This window comes from Embiotoca jacksoni, unplaced genomic scaffold (genome assembly GCF_022577435.1).
Source record: "Embiotoca jacksoni isolate LCO1_2020_lvr unplaced genomic scaffold, fEmbJac1.0.p SCAF_36, whole genome shotgun sequence".
In the NCBI taxonomy this organism is placed as follows: Eukaryota; Metazoa; Chordata; class Actinopteri; family Embiotocidae; genus Embiotoca; species Embiotoca jacksoni.
This window is the reverse complement of record NW_027185388.1, coordinates 2844805-2871654: the sequence shown is the minus strand read 5'-3', so window position 1 is coordinate 2871654 and position 26850 is coordinate 2844805. Positions and strand designations below refer to the sequence as shown.

Genomic DNA, 26850 nt, shown 5'->3' with positions numbered 1-26850 from the left:
AAACTGGTGTTTAATTTAAATTAACATTTTTCCACATCTGTTTTTGAATGAAGGACAAGTTCCCTTCTCTTCCAGTGTCCACGCTGCTAAACATCAGATGTGTAATTACTGTGGTGAATAAACACAGGTGGTTTTTTCTGTCTCAAACATTCTGTAAACACGTAAGTTAAATGTCAGCGTATTCATTGAAAGTTCCTATGACTGCCTAGAATGAAAAACATTTCCTAACCCTTATTCCCTTGAGTTTTGAAAATCAGGGAGATGTCTAATCTTCAGAAACTGTGTGGGCCCGGAGGTGCTGTCCACTCAGAGTAAAGTAGGAAGTTCAATTTCAATGAATAATTTCACTCGTGAAAGCGTGCACTGGGTTAAACATTACACTTGCGAACTGACCAAAGCTGATGGGAGCATCCACCTAAGGCCCCGTGAGCTCCGAGCCCATGCTCACGCTGCGAAGACGCTGAGGTTCGTTGTAAGACGGCACCGTGAGGAAGGACATTTTGTTTCCAGCAAAGGGCGGTTTGGGGATGGCGGGCACAGCCCTGCTGTGATTGATAGCTGGCTGAGAGCTGCAGTGCTCCAGACTGAAGGGGGCAGCCGGGTGAAGGAGGAAAGCTGAGGGGGGACGGGAGGCGACGGGGATGGCGGAGACTGGTCGACTGGACGTCTCTCTGCAGGACTGAGGCGGAGGAGGAAGCAGAGACAGCGGAGCCGGTTTCCCTTCTTCCTCCTTCACCTGCTGCTCTTCGTTGCTCTCCTCCTCCTCTTCGCTCACCTCCTCCTTCTTCTCATTGATAACAGGCCTGTCCGGCTCCGCCCCAAACTGAACCTCCAGCAGAGGCGTTCTGACGCTCTTGTCCTCCCTGAAGCTGCACTCGGTGCTCTGGGTGTCCTGCCCCAGCCCCGACGGCAGAGACCCCCCTTTACCTACTTTGCAGCTGTCGTCCTCCTCCTCGTCGCTGGTGCATTGTTCGATGCTGGGGGAGTGGCGCAGCCTCTGGATTTGCGCTGAGGTGCGGCGAAGAGCCCCCCCCATGAAACCGGTGGGGGACGGGGCTGCATTGAGGAGGCGGTTGAAGAGGGCCATGTTGGGGTGACGGGTGCCCGACTCCTCCAGGTTCTCAGCGATGTCCTCCAGAGGCTGGAAGTGCATCTCCTCCTTCGGGATCCTGTCAAGTGATGTCACAGCAGTTTATTTACACGCTGCTGTTTTTCATCCTGAGTATCATGGTCACAAGTAGGATGAGAAAGTAAAACACAAAACTCACGCCATGTCGAAAGTCGACCCCTGGAAGGAAGGTTTCCGGAGGACGAAGAGCGTGGCTGCCGTGTAGGGGGGTCGAGGATTGGAGTCGTTCCAGTAACGGTCTCTCTCCAACATCGGCATGTCTCCGTACATCTCGTCCACCGCCATCATGGACACCTGCAAAGAGAAATAAAACAGACGCATGAATTCAACCTGAGGAAACAGATTTGGATAATTGACAGTTTCCTTATTGTAGTATAAAGTTAAAGTAGGAAACCCTGGTGAAGCAGTATTTAATCATATGACCTGGAAGTTTCTGTCTATCAGCCAGTTGGTCTCAAAGTCATCATCATCCTCTCCGAAGGGGTTGATCAGCTGCTCTGCAACCTTCAGGACGAAACGGAAAACATAACGAGCTAAAAGCACTGATTTCATCAAAAGATTTAAAAAAACAAAAAACACGCAACCTGCTCCCGTCTGACCTTGAGCCAGCCGGCGTAGAAGAAGAACTGCAGCAGGGTGAAGATGGGCACGTAGAGGTCGAGGTCGTGACCTGGATAACCCTGACTGGGGTCCAGGAACTGGCGACCGATCAGACACACCAGGAAGAAACTGTACACCGCTAAAGTCACCACCTTCAGGGGAAGATAGAGAGAAAAAAGAGAAGCATTTAGTGTGCAGTATGTGTTCAAGAAAGATGGTGTACAATTGATTAAAGTTCCTAAAAGTCCGTACTTACCTGCGTGTACACCAGGGGCACGCTGATCATGTCGTAATGAAACAACATACTGCACTTCCCTCTGAATCCATTCAGCTCCTGTTCACACGAAAGAAAAGAGAGACTTTCTGTCTTTATGTGTGAAAACAACATCTCAAAACAAGGATGGATTTCTGCATTATCAGTCAATCTGTGTAAGAGCCGTGCGTGCTCTCGTAAAGCTGCACCTCCAGCAGTAGTTTGAGTGTGTGATCATCTTTGATCCGACCCTCGCAGCGAGCCACGGCTGCCAGGTTGGTGAACCAAACGCAGGGGATCCAGTATTTGTTATAAGGAGAGTGGAGACCCTCGAACTTCTTTCGCTCCTCTCTGGTCATGAATCCTGCACAAACAGCAGAGCAAAGCGTCACACTTTGGATTTATCTATTCTGTCTTTAAAGTTTGGGTTGGGATAAGAGGTAAATACAATCTAGGCATTAAATAATGAGTGTGTCAAGTAAAGACTATCATTGCTGACATCTTTTATGAACAACTTCACAGTGCAAATCCAACATTGATTCCACCAAAAGCTGCAGCATGTTTCATTTAGAAAACAGTGAGGGGAAGATTTCTGCACGCTTGTTCGAGGCTTATGATAACTTTTTTTTAATTTATTTTTTATCTCCAGTGAATTTCAGGATGTGCCTGACCTTGTGAGCTCGCTGGTGTAGAAAATGGAGAGCAAACAGCGCACAGTCATGAACTCAGTGTGTGACTGATCACATCTTCAGATCACCTTCTGACTACAAGTGTCAGAAAAGGAAGTCTAACATATGACACACTCGGTTCCTTGTATTTAACTGAGAGGTGCACTGGCTACAACAAATAGTAATTGTGTATTTGCAGCAAAGCAGAAATCAGCGGATGAACCGCACTACTCCCATCGCCGCCGCTGTCCTACTCACCAGCCTCCACCACGTGGTCCACGGTGGGGAAGCGCTTGAAGACGGCGGTGCTGACGGAGCGGAGGATGAGCAGCGCCGACAGGCTGGCGTAGCGCATCATGGTGCGCCTCAGCAGACGGCCCCGCTCGTCGCCCCCCTGAAGGCCCCCCGACAGGACGCACATCAGCCTGTCAGGCAGCGGGATGCTGGTGTACTGGCTCCACCACCGGTTCACCACCAGGGTCACGTAGAAACCTACGAACAGTGGAGAGGAGCCACAGGTAGACACAACTTAGACCTGCAAAGAGGGGCTGACAGGGATCTTCTTTTCTTTTTTTTCTTTTTTTTAAAGTTTAAACCAGATACATGAGGACTCGTCAGCATGATTGAAACTTGTTTTGAGCTTATTGTTACATAAAATCAATAGTAAGAGATCATCTTTACTTCTCACCTGTTATATGTGAGCATGCGCAGGTGTTTCACGTGACATACGTGCATTAAGAAACAAAGCAAAGTGGGAAGAAATGATTGCAAGAAAGAAAAGTAGATTCTATAAAATCACAGTGCATAACAGTAGGATGTAAATGCACCTAAAAAAAAAGAGGCAAATTAGCTTCTCTTTTGATAAATATCCTTTTTACAAATTTGTGTTGACCAATATATTTTAAAATGTGTTTTTCCTCAACCCTCTCTACTATCAGTTAAGTCAAATATTCAATATCGCAAATTATTAAACCATAATGCTTTTTCATCAACATCTTCAGTTTAAAACGTAAAAATCAAAGAGACAAACAGTTTACAAGAACATTATTAAAGCTTACCGAGCACAAAGGACATGGGGATGAGGCTGGCATAGTGATTGCAATAAATCGCCAGCTTTTCAAAATACCTCTTCTGGTCATCATAGAGGAAAAATCTAAAAACAAAAAGGATCCAGAGTTTATTATTAATTCCAGAATCTGGTAAAGAACTTGGAGAGCAGTCCTTTGTGAAGCAGTCCTCTCTGTCTCACCTGTAAGTGATGCTGATGGCAGTATACATGGCAAAGAAAGCCAGGAACTCTTTGTACAACACCTTGTAGATGCTCCCTTTCCAGGCCAAAAGCAGCTTGGAGAAGCCACAGAATCGGGCGTTTGCAACTCTGGCCGTGTAGGTGACCGTCATGAGTGACAGACGGTTCACAGTCGGTCTTCAGGATAAAAGAGCTGTTTGGAAGAAATCATTAATTCCGTTAACAACCCAGTCTGAACAAACGTTCTCGTCTAACAAAGCTCAGGTGGGGCCAAGAGGCCATCAGAGGCAGTGTGCTGTTTAATTAACCAAATGATAACACCAAACAACTCTATGGTCATTTAAACTTGATTTAATACACAGTTAAAGTATTTTCATGTTGGCATTTATTTGTCTTTTTTTTAAACAGCATCCTCTTACCTGATGTGGTGATCCTTCTTGCTGAATTGCTCAGCGCATCTCCGTGCGTAATTGGCGCCGCTGGAGAAATGAATTCATATTTTCACTTAGCAGTATCTCTTCTCTGTGCTCGCCACTGGTGTTGTTTTCAACCAGCTCATAACTCTGATATCCCCTGGCGTCAGCTCCGTTAACTGGCGGCTCGGTCGGCTGCATGGCAGTAATCCTCGGTGCCTCCTCGGTGCGTCCAGTGGTCAGTGCGCCCCGGGGCAAATCCCCCCAAAACGAGGAGGAGGAGCTCGTTAGCGCGGCCCCCGACCGGGAGAGCGCGGCTCGGTGATGGACCACAAGCGACAGGCCGCAGCGCCGGGGCACAAGGAGCTACAGTACAGTAGGGAATTATACAACAGGAGCCAGTGGTCCGTGGCAAACTTTCGTCTTAAGTGATATGAAAACAACAAGCAATTTTCCCGTTTATAATTTCTACTTGTTGCAGCTTAAATCCCAAACACATAATCGTACAACATCCCATTACAACTGCAGAAAGTGCATCTAATGTCACCAAGTCTTCTTCACATTATTCTTGGAACTATATATATATATCTATATATCTATATATATGTATATATATATATATAATATGTGTGGTGTGATAATCCCACGTGTTCCCACTGCAGTTAGACGCAACACCAAACTACATGACTTCAAAAGCAATTTTAAGCAGAGGACACTGTGTGCTCATTTGTGGCTCATTTCTTTCTCTCTCACTTTTGCACCAGTTTCAGCAGGAGGCTCGTTTGTTGCTCCCGAACTCCTGAAAGTTAACTGAGGTTTCATGTTGTCAGGGGGAACTCTGCAGGATGGTCAGTTCGGGGCTTCTGTCAGCGAGACCGATTGAGCCAACAGATCTGAACAAAGACCACAAAAGGCTGTCGGCTGAGGCAAGTTTGTTTTATTTAACACTCGCAATATAATTTAAAAGAAAATCTATAGAAAACAGATTCTCACTGACTCAAAAGCATTCAAAGACAGAGAGGGAGGAGTGATGGGGGATGACTTAGCTTGAGGGTGTATTAACCTGTCATCTATATCTTTCTGTAGGGTCAGGCCAATCAGACTCCGGTTCTCAATCACCTGGGTAAGTATGCTCACCATTCATTTGTTCAACTCCTGATCAAGCAACATTCAATATATATTTTAATAAACAATGCACTAAATGCTACTAATGTCTTTCGATAATGTTCCCGAACGGTTCTCGGTAAACAGAACAGACGAGCGTTGGATGAGTTTTACTGTACGGGAACTAAAACTGGGAGTTCAGCAGTGTCCGGAAACTCTTTCAGCTTCCAGCCACTCAAAACATTAATAGTTGTAACACGTTTACTTCACAAAACCGCCGAGGAGACTACAGCATCAAATATTTAACGGAGGTCGTGTGAGTCAATTCAAAATCTCTGACGCTGTCGTTTAGCGAACTGAACTTTCATGTTGAGATATAATGATTTGACAAATGATAAAAGACTCACTTTTAGACTGCTTCGGTTTTAATAAAATAAAATTAAAAAAAGGATTAGTCAAAAACAGTGTTTTACTTTTTTTGTTGTTCATTGCCCTGCTGTCACACTTTGAATCTGCAGAAATATGAATGGAAATTCCCTTGAATGGGAGACGAGAGATGAAACTGGAGAACAGACGCAGCCACCGAAATCACAGAACAGACGAGGCGTGAACATCAACCATCTGCCGTTTTATCCCGGCGTACACACATTCGTCACTGGAAACACTTTGTTTTGACAACGGAGGCGGGAACACTGCGCGGGATGAAGGATGGAGGAAGAGGAGGAGGAGGAAGTTAAATGCTTTAAGTAGGAATAGTACCACTGCCACAGAGAGATATGAAGCCAAGAGAAGGTGAAGTGAGAGTCAGGCAGCACACAAACAATACGGCGGGCTGTCTGCGATGTCATCAGCTCCCCTCTTTCAGTGCGCGTCGCTGTAACAGTGCTCTGCTGGGGGTGTCGGGCTGAGGGCTGGTGGGGGCGTGGGGGAGGGGTCGTCATCTTGAGGCTGGTCGAAGGTGGAGCTCAGACTGCAGAGGTGTGGTCCGTAGGGAGGGGCACGAGGAGGAGGAGGTCCGGCAGGAAGGGACATCACTTGTTTGGTGGTTTGTAGGGTTCCAGAAGCTGCTTGGAGAAGGTGTTCACCTTGTCGGCACCTCGAACTTCATGGGGCAGTAGTGGTAACTTGACTATGTGGAAATCTTCGTAAAGGTCTTCCATCTGTGGAGGGAGAAGACAGGCCATCAGTAAAGACATTTAAATACACATATTTGAGATATTAAAACGGTGTTTTTTTCCGGTCCCGTACCTGATCTAAATACTTGGACTGGATTTTGTGACGAGCTTCGCACATTTTACACGGCCTGTCGGAGTCGGGGAAAACCAGCTGGTTGACGATGATGTTGTGCGTGTCGATGCGGCACTTGGCCAGTTCCTGGATCAGCCGCTCCGTCTCGTAGAGCGACAGGAACTCGGCGATGCACACGCAGATGAAGGTGGTCTGTTCCTGATTGGGAACGAGGAGAGCGGAGACGAGTCAAAACACACGTACGGGAAGTTTTTAACAGCTCGAGTCGTTTCTAAAATAAATATATCCGCTGCTACTGTACTAAAAATCTGATAGTTTTCCTGTCGTGATACTCGGTCTCTTGCCCACAATAGAGGAATATGAAGAGGGAGAGGTTGGGAGGCACACGTACATACATGTGCAGCAAACCCACGCTGTATATAGTCACAGCGTGAAGCCTGATTTGTACTTTCAGAGTGACACTCGCTTCATGTGATCTTCTGTATCGATACACACAACTGGCACTAAGTTGTTGCTGTCGTCACTTCTCATTTTTTGACGGACGCTGCGTAAAGCTGCACAGAACATTTGGTCAATTTAAAAAAAAATTGTGTGTGCGTGTGCATGTGTTTGACTTACAGGATCTTTGAACTGCTCACTGACTGAGCGAATGACTGGCAGGGTTTCCTCGAGCTTGGAGGCCAGCTGGTCCGCGTTCATGTCGCCCAGACCGAGCATGTTGCACATCTGGAAACAGCGAGAGAGCGACACGGCGTATCAAAGGGCTGCAATCACAGGCGCTACCACATCTGCAGTATCTCTAAACTCCTCCTCACCTGAGAGATGAACGGGCTGATCTGGTTCTTGATCTGCATGAGGCGGCCCAGACCTCGCTCCACGATGGTGGGGAAGTTGAGCAGTCGCAGCGTGTGGCCAGTAGGGGCAGTGTCGAAGACCACCACGGAGAAGTTCATTCCTTTCACTAACCTGAGGTTCGAAGTAGGCAACGGAGCCGAGTTATTATTACGCTCACCGCCTTTGTCTTGATAAGCTCGAGTCATGGCACAGTAAAAGGTAAAAAGTAGAGTTACATCAATACGATATTAACGGATTAACGGAGACAGGAAGTGGCGGTATCCGGCCGACCATCTGACCTCATGACTTCTGCGTAGCTCATGGCCTCGTCGATGCCGGGGAAAGCACTCATGGCCTCCTGCATCATCTTCTTGCCCATGCTGAGCATGTTGTCCTCCTCGAAGAACTCGTCCGGCAGCTCGGCCACACCCAGACTCGGGTCAATCTCCTGTCGACACACACAAACACACACAGACATCAACACACAGACATCAACACACTTCCAACGGTCCGCCAAATGTTTCCACGGCCTCGAGCATTTCTGTTTGTTACACACTGGTGCTTTTGAGACTCACAGGATGAACCGAGTATCCTCATGACACCGAAGAAATGGTGACTTCATGCCTCGAAATTAAAATATATATAAAAAAAAAAAAAAAACACCATCAATGCACCTCTTTGTTTGTCTCAATGGTTTCATCCAAATGTTAAGAGATTTTTTTAAATGCAGCTAAAAAGGAAAGTGTTAATTAGACATTCTGAAGTCGGACAATCACAGATGAAAATAAATTTTTAAAAAAATAACGAAGGTCATTATTAGGATCCTGTTATTACGCGTGTTGGCTCGCCGTCATGGCTGTTTGGGATACTTGATCAGAACAGAGCCGTCCAATGTTATTAATAACACTTGTGCTTTCCCTACCACGACGAATACGTCCTGCGCGTGCCGTGAAAAAGACTTCAGTGTTTCCAATTAACAATTTCAACTGTTCAGTAACTTAGTCTGCTTTAAATATGAAGTTCTTGATATTCAATGAGTAGCTTTCTCTTTTCTAATTGTAACTTTTACAAACCGTTTCGTACTATTTGATATAACCGATTTTTTTTTTTTAATGTACAAATTTCAGTTCTCTACCGCCTCAGTTGTACATTTAAACCTTGTATTTTTCCAGGGTGCTCGAGGATGGAGGAGGAACTCGAGGTGGGGGGGGGACTCACCATCGCAAAGAGGTTGTCGTAGCCCTTCACCTTGGTGGGCACCTTGGAGAACTTCTGGTCGAAAGCGTCCGAGATGTTGTGGGCCGGATCTGTGGAGATGATGAGGACGCTCTCCCTGACGGCCGCCAGCTGGACGGCCAAACTACAGCTGCAACAAGAGGAAGGCAGGTGAGTGCAACCGGCCGACGGGACATTGTTCGAAGTGCTTTACAAGAGCACCTCATGTCAGGAACACGTCTCACATGTAAAGCTGGAGGGATGAGCGCACGTCGCACGGGGTAACATAAATAAAATCACCAGTTTAAATTTAAAAAGCTTATGGAGGGTTTAAGATGATGATCAGATCTGCTGTACTTTGATTTTTTTTTTTTTTTTTTCTAAACAATTATGTGTATAAAAAACTGTTTTTTTTAAATTTAGAACTAGTTACTGTGATGAAATTAGTATTTCATTTACATTTATATATATTTCTGTTCAGCCATGATTTTGTATTCGGTTACATCTGGATCTCTAACAGCACTATGTACAAACTAGATCCATGAACAAAAGATCATGATATTTGTTTGTTTGTTGGGATGACCTATCAAGTGTTTGCAAAAAACGATCTACACCAAAACATTATTATTATTATTATTATTATTATAAATAACCATCAGTAATGTGACTATAATGACGAATAAAACAGCTGGAAGAGTCTCAACATCTCTCAGACTTCAACGATAGTTTGAGGAAGCAGCAGGGTGTTTATAAATATAAATATAAATATAAATATAAATATAAATATAAATATATATAAACACACACTTGCCCTCTACTATCAATCAGACTTGGCAGCCACCACCAGCTCGTGTATTCTTCACCCTGAGCTCGGTTGAAGCCGAGTGACCCTACAAACGGTAGCTCGGAGCCGGTTCACCGTGTTGTCTTTTACCGCGATGATCGACCCGGTTGATAAAGTTCTGGTTCCGATGATCGACCCGGTTGATAAAGTTCTGGTTCCGATGATCGACCCGGTTGATAAAGTTCTGGTTCCGATGATCGACCCGGTTGATAAAGTTCTGGTTCCGATGTGTCAGCCGGCTAACGTTAGCTGGTGACCCGGCAAACTGACACCTGCCGCTAATTCAACTCACTTTAAATGCGCCGATTACGACGACACATTAATGCTGACGCGTGTTAATCTATATATAAACAACAACAACAACAACAACAAAACAACGCTCGTTATGGTGAAAAAACAACAACAACCCACAACGTTTTAGTCGTTTACCGACAAAAAAAAAACCCCAACAACATCCACGTCAACTTCTCGTTAACTGCTCGCCTGAGCTAGCTGTGTTAGCCAGCGACACCAGACCGGGAGGTGACTTGTCCGTTTTTCCGCGCAGCTCACCTGCATGTTGTTTTACCAACACCTCCCTTCCCACCCACAAATATCCATTTCAAAGACTTCTGCTCGATGATGTTCTTCAGAGTTGGCTCCAACGGCTCCACATCGGGCGCATCTTCAAATTCGTCTTCCAGCGAAGCTGCCATCTTGTCTGTGTACAGTCAACGTCCGACCCGGTGGGATGGACCCGGGCTGCTGCGTTCACGGCCCCTCGGAGTTTTCGCTTATTGGAGAGCACGTTTGCGCAACGTTTCGGGAGGTCGACGCTGACCAATAGCTGACGTGAGACGCGCTTCGTCACGATGTCTATACTCTGATTATCCTCTGGTCTGAAATGGAAGATTATATCATGGGTAAAAAAAATAAATAAATGTTCATGTTAAGATTGAGTGGAAACGTGTTATCACATATTTTGAACATGAAAATCATCATTTTGAGTTCGTTATAAATTTATTCATTTTTCACTCACAAATGTAGAATGTAAAAAAAAAAAAAATCTTTCCCCAACTTCACCGGATGTTTGGGTGAATTTAAAGATTATGTTAAAGACTCTCAAACGGATTAATACTGAGTAAAGTAACAAAACTGTCCAACTGTATGAAGAAATTACTTTAGAGCAATAATAGGCTATTTTTATCTATATATATTTTTCACCTATGATGCTTTCTTACACCACTAGTTGGGGTCATATTCTTAAAATATAGCCGTAATGCGGGATTTTTTTTTTTACCTTTATGAAATCATTAACAGCTAAAACAATCGTGACCTAGACTTTTATTAGTCTTTAACTGACAGTTTTATTTATTTCAAACAAAACAGAAAAAGGCTAAAGACATATCTGAAGATACTTATATTTGTGGATAAAATACAAAGCAATAAAACGAACTAAGACTATTAAGACAATGAATTTAATTTTTCATCAGAAATATTATTATGGAGGCTGCTTTAATGTTGTATGAAATGTATTTATTTGTGTGGTTTAAAAGAAGAAAAAAAAAAATTTCTGCAGTTACACAACAATCATTGGCCAGAGGCTATTTCAACCAGACAAAACAGAGTACTTCTTCTCTTCTTGTATGTCACACGTTCAGTATTCCCACGCTATCTGCAAAAAAATAGAACTGAAAAGTAAACATTGCAGTGAACGCACCAAAGCCATAAATTCACACATTTCACATGACATGGAATGTAGCACAAACCATATTAAATACCCCGTTGGGCCTCAGAACAGTTACAAGACATTTATTTTTAAATTTTACATAAGCAAACTTGTGACAGAAAGGTTGAAAGTTTAACCTCCCCCCCAAACAATCATCACAGAATAGACAAAGTGAATAACTGATATATCTGTGGTTGCACTGTCAGCTGCTCTTTGAGGAGAAGTGAGGTTTCCGACAAAACTTTCCAACATAAGAGAATATATGCGTATTAAAATTTTACTTAAAGCCAGCTACATTAAGGTACATACAGTGTCTTACTAAGTGATTAAACGTAGCGATGTATAGATTTCTGAAATTCAACTAGAAAGACAGTATAAAGTACATACTTGGTATGCATATTAAAACACAGCTGCAGATTCAGACTTTGGCCCTCGTGAGAACAATAATTAATTTACATGAGCACCGACACGCGGTGACCACTGGATAAGGAACTTGTTTCCATGAACACCTTTTCATGGCTTCAACTGCCTCCATCTCTGTGCTGCCCTCAGACCGTTCATCCTTCGCCCTCCCGGACCCCTCGCCTCCACCTCTGGGTTCAAAGCAGCGCCACACCAGAATCGTTATGTGCGCTGTCTGAGCTCGCACACACTCCATCCCGGCGGGAAAGGAGCAACTTGGCTCTCCGTCTGGTCTGTCGCAATCAGTCTGCCGGAGCCAACGTGGCCAGAAAGTTGGGCCCAGATCCACCCACCGCTGGTGTAGTTCACATGTCGCCAAGCCCACCAACCAGCGTCTGACCGAACCGGCAACATCTGGAGGCAGAGCACCGAGGTCCAGCTGTGCAGCTTCCCTCTCCAGCTTCTGTCACTGGTTTGCTGCGGCCTCGCTCAGCCCAGGAGAACTCAGATTAAACGTCTCTTTAAAGGTGATGTATTTCAGAAGACTTCCCTCAGACAGCAGATCTACGGACATCCAGAATGGGTCGAAGGAGGATCCGAGGAGACGCAGGAGGCGAGAAGGCTGGCGGTGTCTGGGTTTGGGCATGAAGCGGTAGTCTTCAGCGTGTGCCGGAAGGGTGTATGGACGGACTGGCTGCAGGTAGGATGGTAGATTGGCCCTCAAATGAAGAAACGGGGAATCCCAGTCTATGTCCTCCTGCTCTCGAACAGCAGTCCCGTTGGGAAAGGCCACGGATCCATGCAGGAGGACAGAAAAAGAGAACCAACAGAGACGGATGCTGACCGTGGACGGTCTGCACATGGTGCTCAGGTGAAGAGTGAACATTTGATCTTGTAGTCTTCCTTTTCACCTTTTTCAGTTATGGGTTCTCCTGTGGGTGCTTCAGGGACTCCCATGTACCCGAGACCAAACATCCGTGAGCTTTCCAACAATAACATAATGAATTTAAGTGCCTTATCACACAAACATGGCCAGAGTTCCCACTTCTCCTTCAAGGCTCTGGTGTTTTGGCTAAATCGCTGGTGCAAAAATAAAGGACAAATCTGCCTTATTTTGGTTTTATGTAATGTGCTGATTACCAGTTATGTGCTACTTTAAATGGGTTTTACTAAGGGAGCATTTGTAGGGGATGAAAAATACAGAAGTCTAGTTTGGTGTTATTTTGGTTAAGCTGTGAGTGTTGAATTAATTCAAATGATTGAATTTAGAAAACTTTAAATAAAGCTGTCAAATCTAGTCATTTATGTCACATAATAAAAAAAAACAAGAAATAAGAAAAACATTTGAAAAGAGAAGATTAAATCATTTTAGGGGACAACACCCCATTTATTTGCATCCAGACAAAATCAGCTTTTCAGGGTCAAAGGCACATGATGGTGTAATATCAAATATACTTTCTGCATTATTATGAGTTAACACTTTATTGTAAACACTGGTTTCAATCTAATTTTTTCTTTACGTCAATATTATAATAATAGATATTAAATACAGTCACATAAAGTTGTTTGTATGTACATACAGATAACCAAGAGCAGAATGAACAGAAACACAGAAACACAGCATTCGTGAATGGTTTAGATTCTGTAATGTCAGGTTTTAATTTGTGCGTGTGTCTGTGTGTGTGTGTGTGTGTGTGTGTGTGTGTGTGTGTGTGTGTGTGTGTGTGTGTGTGTGTGTGTGTGTGTCTGTGTGTGTGTGTCTGTGTGTGTGTGTGTGTGTGTGTGTGTGTGTAATTGTAGGTTTATTTTGATTTGATGGGATAACTATCTTGACCTCCTCTCGTTTGTTCCAACGCTCAAAGTGAAAAAAGGTCATGTGACTCGTCCTGTTGCCGGGCAGACTGGGGCGGCGGTCTGACCGAGGAGGGCGGCACATTGTGAATCATCTGGCTGCTGTGAATCCCCGACTTCGCCCGATTCTCCAGAAACGTATCAAATTCTGATGGGGAGAACGTGTAGAGATTCGTGAACGCGCGAATAAGTAAAACACCATCGTTACACTCAAACGGCAGCAAAGGACAGCTTGAGAGAAAAACACACCTTCACTGGAAACTCCCTCGCAAACCGAAGACTGTTGTTCCTGCTTATAAAACAGAAAGAGTAAAGATGATTATCCCACAATTGCTCCGTTTTCACACATTGCACCATATATAGAATACAAGCTTCCTCTTACCATATTGGAAGATAACCACTTGTCAATATCGCTCTGCGGGGAGTTTTTTGCTGGTGGCATCTGGGAAAAAACATCATCAGGAGAGAAATAAGACTTTGACTAGTTTCTATTTGCATTATTGATAATATATATTTGAAATCCGTCTGTGTGTGTGTGTGTGATTGTGGTGTACACACCCCGGCTGTGACCTGCAACCTCGTGTCCAGAGCTCCAGCGAGGCCCTCCACAGCTCCTGGGTCCTCATACCGGACGCTGGACACACACACACACACACACACACACGCGCGCGCACACACACACACCATTTATCATTCAATTATCATGAACAAGTAAAAAGGCCTCAAAAAGTGAATAATTTACCATCTAAAAGAATAATTTCCACTCACGCTGTCATGTTAAACTAAAACTAAATGAAATGGAAGACTTATATCTGACACCAATACATTGGCTGCAGATGTCTGTCATATAAATCCCATAAAAACAATGATGAATGCAGCAGAGATGATGTCACCTGATCGCTCCACTCACCTTTTCCTCTGGTCAGCCAGGGAACTTCCTCTGGTTTGGGCAAACATGTCAAACTCCTCCTCTTCTTCTGCAAAACACAATTTCAGATTTCACCCACTGCGGGTTTTTTTGTCCTACATCCCAAGTAGCCGAGGCGACAATATTTCGGTTTCAGTCTTTGCTTCTTTTTTTAACCATCCCGTGCATGTGATGTTTTACCCACAACAATCCTGCTTTCTACCAGAAATCAAACGTATAGATTCTATGTTGAAGGTTTACTCACTGTGATTGGCCGATTGCTGTTGGTTGGTCCAGGTGCTGGCTGCCGGTTGGCTGGTTGTTGAAATGACAGCAGGTTGTCTGACAGTCGAGAGCTCAGGGCTGAGGTCAATGAGGCTCGGGCTCGAGGTAGAGCTCTGCTGAAGACACGGTGTAGTGCGTGTCACACATAACTAATGACACCTTACAGAACCACATCCCTTATTTTAAACAAAAGAGACGGACAGGTTATTTCTTTACCTGCTGCGTGTTTGTAATTTGAGCCTTGTTCAGCCTGTCAAACCTAAAACACAATTACAGCACAAAGTTTAGCTCAGTATGCTTCACAAAATCCAAACCATGAAGCTCAGGCTGCAGCCCACCTCTCGTAGCGGATGAAGGCGTTATTGAGGTCATCGTTGACCACGAGCAGCTCTTCGACGAAGCCTTCATCCTGCAGCTGAGGGATGAGCTCCACCACTCGAGTCTGCATCTTCTTACACACTGAGAACAGCTGCTGCTCGGCCGGAGAGAGAGGGAGAGAGATCAAGTCAGTCTCACCAAAAAAATGACAGCGACTGAAAGGAAGTACCACTTCTCACTGCGGGTGATTTAAGCACTTATAACCTCAGAGAAGCTAAATAACAAAACAAAAACAAAATCACTCAAAATCAGTGTTTTCATGGACCTTGTAACCACCTGCTAAAAACAAGTATGAATCAAATTATGCTACGTCGGATGTGACGTGCCTTTAACCTACGCAGCTGAGCACAGGAAAATTTTACTTCTACAATATTTTAAATATTACCAACAAATTACATCACTGTAATGTGATGTGTAGATGTAATAACTGCTGTCTAAAGTGTAATTCAATGAAATTGAATAACAAGGCAAGGCTCTACCATCAGTGAAACATGTACCACAGTTTTGGGAATCCTTTCTACGGACAGTTCTGATACACACACACACACACACACACACACACACACACACACACACACACACACACACACACACACACACACACACACACACACACACACCTGTAGCAGCTCTGTATCATCGGGCTTGCTCTGTCCAGGTATTAGCTCATTTAGCATTTCAGACATCACGGTGAGATTTCCTTTCACCAGCGCCAGCTCACTTCGCAGCTTCTGGTCCTGGATTTAAGAAAAATTAAAAATAAAAACAGCTGTCAAAAGCTGACGTACAATTTGGTCCATTTTGTAGTAATTATATTAATATAACATTCATAAACTAAAACTCCTGCAGTGCAGTTATTTTCCAGTTTTATTTACTTGTCATCGCAGAAAAAAAGCATAAACTAAACTAAAAACCTTAATAATGTCTAATTGTGCAGTGATACCTGTTCTTCAGAAAGTAAGACCGGTCCGTCACCGGGCGGGACTGGAGGTGAAGTATCCAGACTGGGAGCGGTGGAAGGAGCTGCCGGTTGGGGCTCTGTGGGAGCAGTGACAGGTGCCGTCTCCGGAGACTCGTCTCCGGGGATGCTCTGCAAGATTTGTTGAATGAAGTGTGTTAAAATGTTTAAATAAGTGACTGATTGTGATTTATAGTCATAATTAGATTTTTAGTGTGAATGGGTGGAGCTAAAAAGTTCTATAGATCACTAAGCACGCACAGGTATGCGATCATTTTAATTCTAAAGGTGTCATGCCAAAATGTTTTTCATTGACGTTTAGTGGTATTTCTTTAAACACTAAACCGAGTGGAAATATCGTCACCACAGTCAGAGACGTACAGTACAGACAGGTCTATGCACTTCATTTGGTATCGTGTGGGCATTTTGTGGACAGTCTCACCCTGTTGGGAGTGTGGATGGGCGACAGAGCATCCAGGTCTGTCATGGGGAACTCCAGCCCTCGCCTCCTCAGGTCGTCGTATACATACACCACCCCCCCCAGGGAGGGAGAGCTACGAAACGCGTCCGCCCATGACTGGAGATGAAACGAAGAAAGATGTGAGATGACTACTCCCCTAAAACTGTATTCAATAACACAAATCACAGGATGAAGCAGAACAAGACAAGAAAAACAACGTGGAGAGAGAACAGAAAGGAATAGTACTCTGTCTAATGTGGCCATTCCTTCTAGTCTTTGATTACACATGGGTGGCTTCGACCCAGGAATGGATGAAGCTATTTAAATCCCAGAAAACAGGAAAGATAATGCTGTTGCATATGTCCATAGACAAAACAGAGTTGAACTTCAGTCAACTTTATGAGCCGTGGGATTTCAAAACCTCTAAATTCTCTCATAATAAAAATGGAGCGACAGTTAAACTATTTAAAAAAAAATACAGATTAGAATTTCAATAAATTAAAATTGTCTGCAGACCAGAACTGAAACAAACTATGGAAAATGATTGTGCTACATTTTTATTATCGGTGAGCAATCATAGACTGTAAATAAAAGTGGACATAGTGGAGGTCGATGCACAAGTGCCGTAAACTGCAATACCACCGAGGGCCACTAGAAGCTGGCCTCTGGCTCCACAGCAATTCAGTGTCATTTCAGTAGATTTTTTTCAAGCAAAAATGCCAAAGTGTCGTTGGTTTCAGCCTCACAAATGTAAATACTTGAGACTTTTCTCGGTTTTCTGTGGCAGTGAACTATCTTTGTGTGTAACTCAAAGTCGAAACAAATTGCAAGAGGTTACCTGCTGCTCTGGGGAAAAAAAGGGACTGTCAATATGTTTCATTTGGATAAGAACTGTTGGATAGTTTGGTGATGGAAATAATCTTAAACTGAGACCCTAAACACACTTTCTATTGTAAACATACCTGTATGAGGCTGAGGACCCGGTCATGGAGGGCAGTCGGAGGGTTATATTTGGGCAGAATGGTGCGCACCAAAACCCCTTCGACAAACTCCTGTGAGGCCACCAAAACATGGAAGCGATGGCCACAGTTCTTCACACAGGCCTCCAGAACCTCAAGAACGGTGAAGACATAAAGATTGTGATTAAAGTTGCACCAAAAGGAAGCTTTTTCTCTATCAATACGTCCACTACGGCTTTGAATGTTTGCTTATCCGATTGCTCTAAGTGGTTTGGTAAACACTTAAACCATCTCCTGTTGGCCGCCGTCCAAATAGGACAAAGATCATCGTGACCTTTGAATTACTCTCTCGCAGGCAGCTTTCTTCAACCCACGACAGAACAAATAAAACTTAAAAGTACGAGAATCCACAGATGATTACTCACAGTGAGAGCCAGCATAATCTCTCTGAAGTTCTTGTTTCCTGCTAGTCTCTTCTTAATAGCTTTAATTGCATCTCTGGGCCTGGGAGAGGAGTGGGAGGGGGGACAATACTGCATCAGGTCAGGATTGTTTAGTCAGTCATCTTGGTATTTTAAAATAAAAATATGTAAAATTTATGAAAAAAGCAAATAGAAGATATGTGGTTTTCTGTTGCAGAAGCAGGTTGTTTGTTTTGTGGACTTTTTCACTTTATATAATCAGCTACTAAAAATCCCCCTTGCAATTCAGACACGTCATCAATTTCCTCATAACATCATAAAACCAAGAGCATAACAAACTTTGAAAATAGGTCACAAGCAGCTGCATGGAAGTGCAGAAAGAAACAACAAAACCATAAAGGAAATTACACATTAAACGTAACACTAAACTAACATGCAGTACCAATGAGTCAGAACGGTTCGGCAGCAGATGGAAACCGTTTATTTACTTTGGATTTTCAGCTCTTTAGCTATAATCATTTATCCGATTTGTACAGAGAAAATAAAAGAAATAAAAGGGCAGGAGAATCTCTGCCTCTACATGCCAGTGTGCTCCACTGGAGAGACGCAGAATATCCAAACGCAACCAATGACATCATCCCTACCCCTCGTCCGTCTCGTTGATGATGTCGCATATCTCCATGTTGAGTCCCCAGTTCTCCGACTGCAGAGCGTCGCTGGTCGCTCGCTCTGTCAGCAGAGAGGAAAACCGCTGAAGTTACGTTAAGGAAGGGATATTAATGTGAGATAAATTGAGATAAATTTCACTGGAACCAGAAGAATCCAGTGTAATGACTTCTTTTGATTGACACCTTCCCTCCTTGATGGTTTTGAGTCATAGCCCCCTTTTTATGTAACATTATTTGTTTTTATTGAATGGTTCCAAAAGTGCATGTTTTATTGAAACAATAAATGATAAGCTGTGCAATGTTCACCAGCTAGTCACTACTAACTGTTTCTGTCTGCAGGTAGCGTGCAGTTGTTTTTTAGAGCTTTTTGTTGAAAATATTCGCCTGCAGCGGCCGAGGGAAACACAACGGTGAAGCTAGTGAGTCATTAAACCAAAACAAAGGGCTGAAAGAAGATAAAACGCTGCATAGTTTACACAAAAATGGTAAAGCAGCCATCCTACTTTTTCTTGTCTCAAACTCTAAAAACTCTGGATCCTACATTTCCCATTATGTAACTTGACAACACCTCTTTAAGAGGACCCTAAATTAAACCGCTGATAGGTTCAAAAACCTGCCAACATCTTTTTTCCAACAAGGTCCCCCCCACTTTAAAATACTCAGAAGAGCAACAAACAAAATGTTAAAAAATAATAGTGTGCGGTATCTTCCAAATAAAAGTGTTTCAGACGCTTGTTGTTTGATGCCAGAAGCTGATTTGAAAACGGGGTTCAACACCATTTAAAACTATTTTGCAATGAAAGCCAGCTTTCTTTGCACTGCACCGCTCACCAACGTCTCATAATTCTCTAAATCTCCTTCATTCCTTTCCACCATCACTCCCCACTTCTCCAAGGCATCACTCTTGCATTTCTCAATCCCCTTCCCTCCCTCTTCCCTCCCTCTTTCCTCCCTCCCTCTTTCCTCCCTCCCTCTTTCCTCCCTCCAGCTATCCTTCCCCGGCTCCCTCCACTTCATGTGACTGTCAGCTGCTTCTGTTCTCATTGGCCTCAGAAGTAGCTGACATTCATGTGTGAGAAAGTGAGAGGATAACGTAAGAGGAAGGAAGGCTTGAGATGGGTGTGTAACATTTTTCACCACTCTTGGCTGCCCTGATAACATCTGTCCATACATCAGCTGCTGGCCTTTATAGTGGATGTGTGGGATGAAGAATTTATTTTTAGGGGTTTACACAAAATAAAGCACGCTGCCATTTAGAGAAAAAAAAAACCTGCTGCTTTACAAGCTGTGCAAAGTGACAAAGACTTGTTGAAGCAGATTAGTAACACTTCATGCATAAGGTGTGAAGCTGTAGCTTGATAAAAAAAACAAAAAAACTCTTCAGTGATTGAGGAAGTGAGAGGAAACACGAAGCGGCTTTCTTACTCGCCGTATGAGATGCCACTTAACTTACAGTGACCAATCATGTGGACGAATCCCGTAATCATGTCCCGCCTCTGCTTACGTCACTGACTCGAAAGACTTATTTTTATGCTTCTGTCAAACTGATTTTTACTTGAAGTATTTCTGAATATAAACACTATAAACTAAGCGTGACCAGGTTATTTAATATCCGTGACGGTGTGTGTATAAAAAAAATTCGACTTGTGTCATGAATGTGTTGTTTAATTTAAATGATGAGAAATTGATCCAAACGGTGCACAACTTTCAGCGACTCAACCGCGACTTACCGATCCTCTGACCGACGGGCGTTGAATACGGGTTTCCAATGAGAAACTCCATTTTCTCCCCGAGTGAAAACATCCTTGAACAATGACTATCGATCCCCTGCAAACTGAAGCAGCTGTTGAACCGTGGACTTGGGTTTTTGTCCCGTTTCGCTCTCGGTGTCTGCCGCTGCCTCGGAGTCGGAGTCGGGCTGCCTTTCTGAGCGGTCACGTGAAAACACACACGGAGAGGCAGGAAGCTGCAGACACACAGCCGCTGCTTTCACCACATTTTCACCAATACAACTATCCGTTTTTAATATAGCCAGTGCATCTTATTAACTAGCCTATCAGTAGCTATGGTTGAAGTATTCAGATCATTAATTGAAGTAAAAATACCGAATATAAGATGTAAAAATAGTCATTTGAGTTGACCCGGTCTGTGTGGCTCTGTAGTCTTACCTTGCAGCAAAAATAATTCTCAAAGTTTGGTTATCGGAAGATGAAATGTTATTTTACAAGCAATCCAAGGAACTTCTGTCAACATTGAATATATATTGAATTATGTTGTAGATTGTGAAACTATTTGCAAAGTTTTAGATCCTGTGTGTGTGTGATGTGCAGCTGCTGTTGTTGTACTTAAAATGTACCATATAAATTAAATTCACTTGACTAGACTTGAATTGACAATGCAAAATTGACAAATAGTTTCATCCTCAATACTCCCACCATATTGCATTCACTTGTCAAACTAAGGGAAGGGGGAAGAAAATTATGAAAAATATTTGTCATGGTAAAAAAAAAAGTGAATTTAAATGTGTTGTTTTTCCCAACAAGCTATACGACTCGATCATTTATCCTCTGCTTCTATTTCCTAAACAGTTGATCCTGCATGTGTGCATCTGAAATCAGATTTGGGGATTATTCACGTGAGTTTCATGGTCTACACTTGTAAAAAATGTCCTGTTGAAAGAAAGCTGGATGAAACAGAACTTTCTTAGCGTCCTCTAGTTTTATTACTGTACATCGGACAAACATATGTTTTCAGATTTCATTTGATTATCATTGTTGTAGCTGTGAGACTGTAGTGCATGAACGGGATACTTAAAGGGCCACAAAAACCAAACATTAGCTTGTAGTCACATACCTGATAATAATAATGAGAAATAACAACCCCTGTATATGCAGAAGTAAAGGTGGATATGAATAATATGCATATGAGGGTCAGAAAAATGTTTCCCGGTTAGTTTGTTGAAATTTTCCAACCAATGTCTGAGACCACAGATGGAGTAAATGACTGACTGATACTGGCAAAGCATTGGGACACTTTTATATCAACACCACCACCTACTGTCCTGAATGTCGCCTGCATTAAGACAGACTGGCACTAACAACAACAACAAAAAAGAAACTTACATTTATAATTTATTGTTGAGTTATATTTCTCTTTTAAAGGAGAAATGAGCAAAATCATGTGTGAAAACCACTGACGTGTGATTTAGGACTCTAACGAAAACAGTGAGGTTCATATTATCTACGTGGGACAATATGAACCTAATGGTAACGTGATTGTACAGTGTTGAGACTTTATTTCTTAGGGTGAACAGTAGAGAAAGACGGCAGAGAGAGAGAGGAACGTTGTAGTTCATGTGGTACATTCATTTCCTTATTTCTTAATTCTGAAAATATACTGAAAAATCAAATGTACAAGGAAAAGCATCAAATCCTCACATCTGACAAGCTGTAACGAAATGTTTGTTAAAAAAATGACTTAAACAGTCATGAAACTGGGATCATGAACCTACTAATAGTTTCAGCTTTTCAGTGTTTACTTTTGGGTGGTTTAGTTTAGTTTAATAGATAGTTAGATCGAAGTAAGACGTGAATGTAACAGGGTTACACTGTGCTAATAAGATTTATTTTCCACACACATATATATATATATATATATATAGTATAAATCCTAATTTCTATGTACTTATGTGCTCATTTTTGTCAAAGCATTTCCTAAAACTGACATAATATCAAAGCATTTTGTTTGCCTCCTGTACGTCATGTCCTTCTGTGTTTTATGAGTTATCACCACAAGGTGGCGCCATTGAATCTATACAGACCAAATATGATTCAATCCGTCAACCAGTTTGATGTTTGATGTTCCAGACAAGCAGCACTGCATAAAAAAATTATTGATTTCGTATGTGACAGATTTTATCGGCCACTACTGTCTTATCGCAGATAGATTGGCATCAATGAAACTGTCCAATAAGAAAACTTGTTTTTAATGGAACATAATGCAGGAAAAAAAGATGCTTAGGCCATTTAGAAAGTGGTTTATTTATTTTGTATTTATAGTTACTTATATATACCCAGTACAATTCTGTTTCGATACATTAATGTCATTTTAGACAATAAACTTTATAGTTAAACGGTAAAATATCCTTCCTCCATCACATATCTATCATCACAAGTGTTTGATAAACACTTCAATTTATTCATATAATTTTTTTTTTTTTTTTTTTTTTTTTTTTTACTTCTTAATATTGTTATCAGCATGAGCCCCAAAAATCCAGCATCAGTCAGACTATGTTATACAAAGATGTAATTTTTCTCCTTCATGCTGTAACATCAGAAAACACGTGACTGACCCCGACACATTCTGTGATCACAAAGGGAATGAAGCATGGAGATAACGGTCAATGACCTTTGACCTTTGAGCTAATTGATTGTCAGTTCCAGATATACATTAGGGCACCTCTGTAACAGTCTTATGACCTTTGTTGCGAAACACAAACACAAAAGCGCTTTTTTAAAAAAAAAATTATTGTTCCTTCTCAGGCGTCTCCCTCGTGAAGCTATAAACAATTTAAAGTGCAGATTTTAACCACAAAACTTCATATGATCTCAAAGTGTGAGCAGCATCATCCCCTTTTTTTTTTAAATGTTATTTATTTTTTTGCAGACACATGGTTCTACCTAAAGCATTGTGGTTTCAGGAGAGATCAGAGAGTCAGATTAGAAAAGCCTGGAGGGATGCTGGGCTGCAAGGAGGAGAAAACCCAGAGCGTTATCTCTATTCTCCAGGCTGTACGACCCGGTATAATGCAACAACTTAAAGCCTCGGCCATTGTTCGCACAATAAGAGGTCTGTATATCAGGCCCCTGTGGCCGATGGCATTTGTGTTTCCTGACAATACATCAGCCGGCAGCACATGCAACAGCTGTGAGCTGTACCAGGAAATCACGGAGGAAAAGTTGACTTGTTTGCATTCATGTTGGGATAAAAGCACACGAGAGTTGAACAAATGGAGAGGGTGGAGGTGGAGGGGGGGGGGGTATTTCCATCATTATGTGTGGTAGAGGAGAAAAGGGAAAAACTTGGAGAAAAAACACACACACGCACGAGCACATTTTTAATCCAAACCTGCCACGCAGTAAAAATGTTCATCCATAACTTCTATAAACCCTGGAAATGCATGTATGAATGCACTTGTGTGTGAATGTGTGTGTGGTTGTAAATTGATCCCTCCTACTCTCGCTGGCAGAGGAGGGGCGAGGAGGAGGAGGAGGAGGAGGAGGAAGAAGAGGAGGAGGGAGGAGAGAGCCGAAGCAGGAAGGAAAGGCAGGCAGAGAGGGAAGGGAAGGGAGGGGGGCTGTGAATGCTAACAAGCCCCGTCGCAATCATAGAGCTCCGTAGGTAGGGTTTGATAATAATAAGAATACAAAAAAAGCCCATCTTGCAATGGAGAGGAACAACGACCACTAGGAAAGTAAAGACTATGCGCCAGTGCCGCGTTCGCCCCGTGCGCGTGCAGCAGCCTCACCGTCGTCGGCACGTTTGATCAGAAAAACCGTCTTTTTTCCGCTGAGTGAAATGTATCGCGACTGCTCGGGATTCACATTGTGACAATGGAGATTGAAAATATCGTGGCCAACACGGTTCTCCTGAAGGCAAGAGAAGGTAAGTTCAGCTGAACGCCTCAAAGAATCAATTAAATTGTGTATTTTTTTCCTTCTCCCCCTTTAACGCACCTCTCCGACATGGCCACGGACGAGCCCGTGAGCTTTCGCATGTCCTCCTTTAAGGATTTAGATGCTTTCTCTTGTCTCCCATCCCTGCGCAGTGCTTTTGTCTCCAGGCAAACACACAAAACATATTCCGCGGAAACGTGTACCCGGGCAGGTTACCGCTTTTAGGCCCGCAAGGCTGGAGATGGAACAACGCAGGGAGTGTTTTGCAGCATCGCGCTTTTTAGATGGCAGCGTTGCATTTTAGAGGCTGTCGAGCAAAAAAAAAAAAAAATTCACACAAGCACCAGTTGGCTTTTTTTTAGTGGATATTTACGATGACATAACGGCATTTAATGGGGATCCGCGGTGTTGAGTGTTGGAGGAAAATAGGAGCTGCGCAGCGAGGCTGTGCGCCTCAGCGCCGTCTTACCTGTCATTGTGGTGTGTTTAAAGCCTAATTAGGAAGGGAAAGTGTGGTGTTTGACGCAGGAGCACGTCGCTGCATTGGCTGTTGATTAGGAGGAAGGAATAGTGTTGAAGTGCGGTGGGGGGGGGGTCGGATGCAGTGGGGAGACCAGGGGAAGGCCATGTTACCCCGGCGGCCCTGGCCCAGGCTCGCAGCTCCCGGGGTGTTCACTGCTCAGTGGGCCGGTGATCCCGCTGCAGCTCACCTGGAGGAGGTGGTGGGGGGAGATAAAAAAAAAAAAGAGAGAGGAGTTATCCATCCGTTTTCCAGGAGATGGCAGAGCAGAGAGGCTACTTTAGTAGCCAGTGAGTGGGCGCAGGGTGGGTGTGCAACACTGTGTATCAGCAGCCAGAGGAGGAGGAGGGGGGAGGAGGGAGGGGGGGTACAACATTTGTAATTACTGCTCAACGATTTACACTTTTTTTTTTTTCCCCCCTCCTCCTCCAAACGGATTGGACACCAGCAGATGGTTTTCAGAGGGATATTGTGCAAGTTGATCCATTTTAGCCGACAGCTAAAGTCACTGGGAGCATATGTAAAAGGATCTGAGAGGAGGAGGAAGAGGAGGAGGAGGGGGGGGGGGGGTGCAGAGGCCTTCTCCTGCTTATGGTTTACATTATATTCAGTGTGCGTTTCCATTTAGAAACTAAAACGCCAACACTGCTGTGAAATGGATTGTTCACAGCAGCAGTGGATCCATTTCAGAGCAGCAGTGGCTACTGGCAGGGCGTCAGGCTGCCCCCCCCCTCCCTCCCACCCACCACCAGTACCACCACCACCACCACCACCAGTACCTGCCATCATCCTTTTTGGATTCACCAGAAGGCCCCTTCAGCAATAAATGTGACTGTGTGATCCAAGTTCACAATGATCTACTTAATTACAGCCTCCAGTGCTTTCAGAGTGTATTGATTAATCGGTTAGCCATTAGACACACAATTGATTACGTCAGTTTATTGAGCAAAATACCAGCCAGTTGCTCATTACAGCTTTACAGTTTTGGATCTAGCTGGAAAGAAAGATTTGAGAGACTGCTCCGTTGCAAAAAACAGTGTTGAACAAACAGGGCAGTGTTGTTTGTTATTTTTTCTGCCTACTATACCATTCACTGTTAATTACCACACAGATTAATGCACCTAATGGCTCCCAGTTCGTCCCTTTCACGGTGCACAGGGGAGTAATTTGATTTAGTTTGTGTTTCCAGAGGTGGGTGTTCCCAAAGCCTTCCACTATGTCAGCGTGACAGTGTCATCATTTGCAGACTGAACCCCACCTTTAAATACACACATCTGCACAGAAACATGCTTCTGTGGATCAGATGTCGGTCTTCTTTTATCCACGAGTCTCTCTTCGGTCGCCTCCCGTGCAGAAGAGTGCATGGAGACGGCGTTTCCAGCTGCAGGAGCTGCGTCCCGAGCCGCTGAGTCAGCAAGAGTTCGCCCTGCTCTGCTGATGTGTCCTTGAGCAAGACACGAAGTCAGATGTTTCTCTGACCTCACTGTTTGGAGAAGGGAAATGGCAAACTATTAATGTAAAGACACAAAAGTTATAGGTTTTGTTGGCAGTTTTCTTCATCTCAGAAGTGACGCTACGTGTTCGTTGGAGGCTTGAAAACGACGGTTTAAAAAAAAAAAAAAAAAAAAAAAAGCAACGTCTGAAAAGTCATCTTTTATGCACCTGTTCATGTAAAACTGGGTGGCCGGAGGGTGAGACGTGTTATGACAGGGTGTGCCCGGCCTGCCACAGTTGAAATGACACACGTCAAAGGAAGTGGTTAGAGATGACACCACTCCCACGCGCTCCACCCCCACCTCCCCCCCGCCGCTGTGGAATTCACACATACATTTACTATAAAGCGTAGAAGTGAAAAGTGCCACATTTACAGGAATGCTTTTTTTTAAATTTTTTTCTCAGACTGCAGTAGGTGAGAGTCTGCTTCTGTCACAGGAAGTCGCTGCAGAGGCACCAAAAGTTTTGGGAATGGTGTTTGTGAGAAAACCAAGAGGATAACTTTTTGGCGTGGATGCAGCCCACAGTTTTGTGGATTTAAAAGCTCAGCCAAGCATTCAAAAGCTATTTTGAACATAGCAGTATGCGTCCACGTGGTCTCCCTCG

The 26850-nt window shown here is 43.6% G+C and overlaps 4 protein-coding genes and 1 pseudogene across 7 annotated transcripts in view; 1 reads left to right on the top strand and 4 right to left on the bottom strand.

Moving 5' to 3' along the window:
- Positions 1-415: 415 nt before the first annotated feature.
- Positions 416-4051, bottom strand: best2 (bestrophin 2). The gene is made up of 9 exons (XM_069165835.1): positions 3900-4051; positions 3709-3803; positions 2909-3142; positions 2192-2346; positions 1986-2063; positions 1729-1881; positions 1553-1633; positions 1269-1423; positions 416-1169 (listed from the first exon to the last, which is right to left on the bottom strand). The coding sequence occupies exons 1-9, from the start codon at positions 4049-4051 to the stop codon at positions 416-418; spliced, it is 1857 nt and encodes a 618-aa protein (XP_069021936.1).
- A 1183-nt stretch (positions 4052-5234) lies between these two features.
- On the bottom strand, positions 5235-10284 carry get3 (guided entry of tail-anchored proteins factor 3, ATPase). The gene is made up of 7 exons (XM_069165882.1): positions 10110-10284; positions 8717-8864; positions 7798-7946; positions 7480-7630; positions 7283-7390; positions 6665-6862; positions 5235-6576 (listed from the first exon to the last, which is right to left on the bottom strand). The coding sequence occupies exons 1-7, from the start codon at positions 10250-10252 to the stop codon at positions 6448-6450; spliced, it is 1026 nt and encodes a 341-aa protein (XP_069021983.1). The 5' UTR covers positions 10253-10284; the 3' UTR covers positions 5235-6447.
- A 1399-nt stretch (positions 10285-11683) lies between these two features.
- LOC138208131 (noggin-like) lies at positions 11684-12529 on the bottom strand (annotated as a pseudogene).
- An 806-nt stretch (positions 12530-13335) lies between these two features.
- On the bottom strand, positions 13336-20476 carry LOC138208160 (target of Myb1 membrane trafficking protein-like). 3 transcript variants are annotated; one of them, XM_069165879.1, is made up of 15 exons: positions 20286-20476; positions 18532-18616; positions 17891-17969; positions 17469-17618; positions 16489-16623; positions 16032-16178; positions 15709-15825; positions 15049-15182; positions 14927-14969; positions 14691-14826; positions 14429-14495; positions 14077-14152; positions 13901-13960; positions 13768-13810; positions 13336-13666 (listed from the first exon to the last, which is right to left on the bottom strand). In XM_069165879.1, the coding sequence occupies exons 1-15, from the start codon at positions 20356-20358 to the stop codon at positions 13524-13526; spliced, it is 1488 nt and encodes a 495-aa protein (XP_069021980.1). In that variant the 5' UTR covers positions 20359-20476; the 3' UTR covers positions 13336-13523. The 3 variants fall into 3 exon arrangements, with proteins under 3 accessions (XP_069021980.1, XP_069021982.1, XP_069021981.1); XM_069165881.1 differs by having other exon boundaries at positions 13768-13807; XM_069165880.1 differs by having other exon boundaries at positions 14691-14823.
- A 3384-nt stretch (positions 20477-23860) lies between these two features.
- grk4 (G protein-coupled receptor kinase 4) overlaps positions 23861-26850 on the top strand; it is a 43375-nt gene continuing 40385 nt past the window's right edge. For both annotated transcript variants that reach the window (XM_069165983.1, XM_069165984.1), the window contains exon 1: positions 23861-24219. In XM_069165983.1, coding sequence (XP_069022084.1) covers positions 24168-24219 — 52 coding nt within the window. In that variant the 5' untranslated portion in view covers positions 23861-24167. The remainder of the gene's footprint in view (positions 24220-26850) is intronic.

Coding starts and splice junctions, on each gene's coding strand:
- best2 (XM_069165835.1), bottom strand. CDS start 4,051: ATGACGGTCACCTACACGGCCAGAGTTGCAAACGCCCGATTCTGTGGC. Junction 3,804..3,899: donor GCCATCAGCATCACTTACAG/GTGAGACAGAGA, acceptor TTTTGTTTTTAG/ATTTTTCCTCTATGATGACC. Junction 2,347..2,908: donor GGACCACGTGGTGGAGGCTG/GTGAGTAGGACA, acceptor CTGTTTGTGCAG/GATTCATGACCAGAGAGGAG.
- get3 (XM_069165882.1), bottom strand. CDS start 10,252: ATGGCAGCTTCGCTGGAAGACGAATTTGAAGATGCGCCCGATGTGGAG. Junction 7,631..7,797: donor AGCTACGCAGAAGTCATGAG/GTCAGATGGTCG, acceptor TTCGAACCTCAG/GTTAGTGAAAGGAATGAACT. Junction 6,577..6,664: donor AGTCCAAGTATTTAGATCAG/GTACGGGACCGG, acceptor CTCCCTCCACAG/ATGGAAGACCTTTACGAAGA.
- LOC138208160 (XM_069165879.1), bottom strand. CDS start 20,358: ATGTTTTCACTCGGGGAGAAAATGGAGTTTCTCATTGGAAACCCGTAT. Junction 17,970..18,531: donor ATCAACGAGACGGACGAGGG/GTAGGGATGATG, acceptor CTCCTCTCCCAG/GCCCAGAGATGCAATTAAAG. Junction 14,496..14,690: donor ACAGCAATCGGCCAATCACA/GTGAGTAAACCT, acceptor TGTGTTTTGCAG/AAGAAGAGGAGGAGTTTGAC.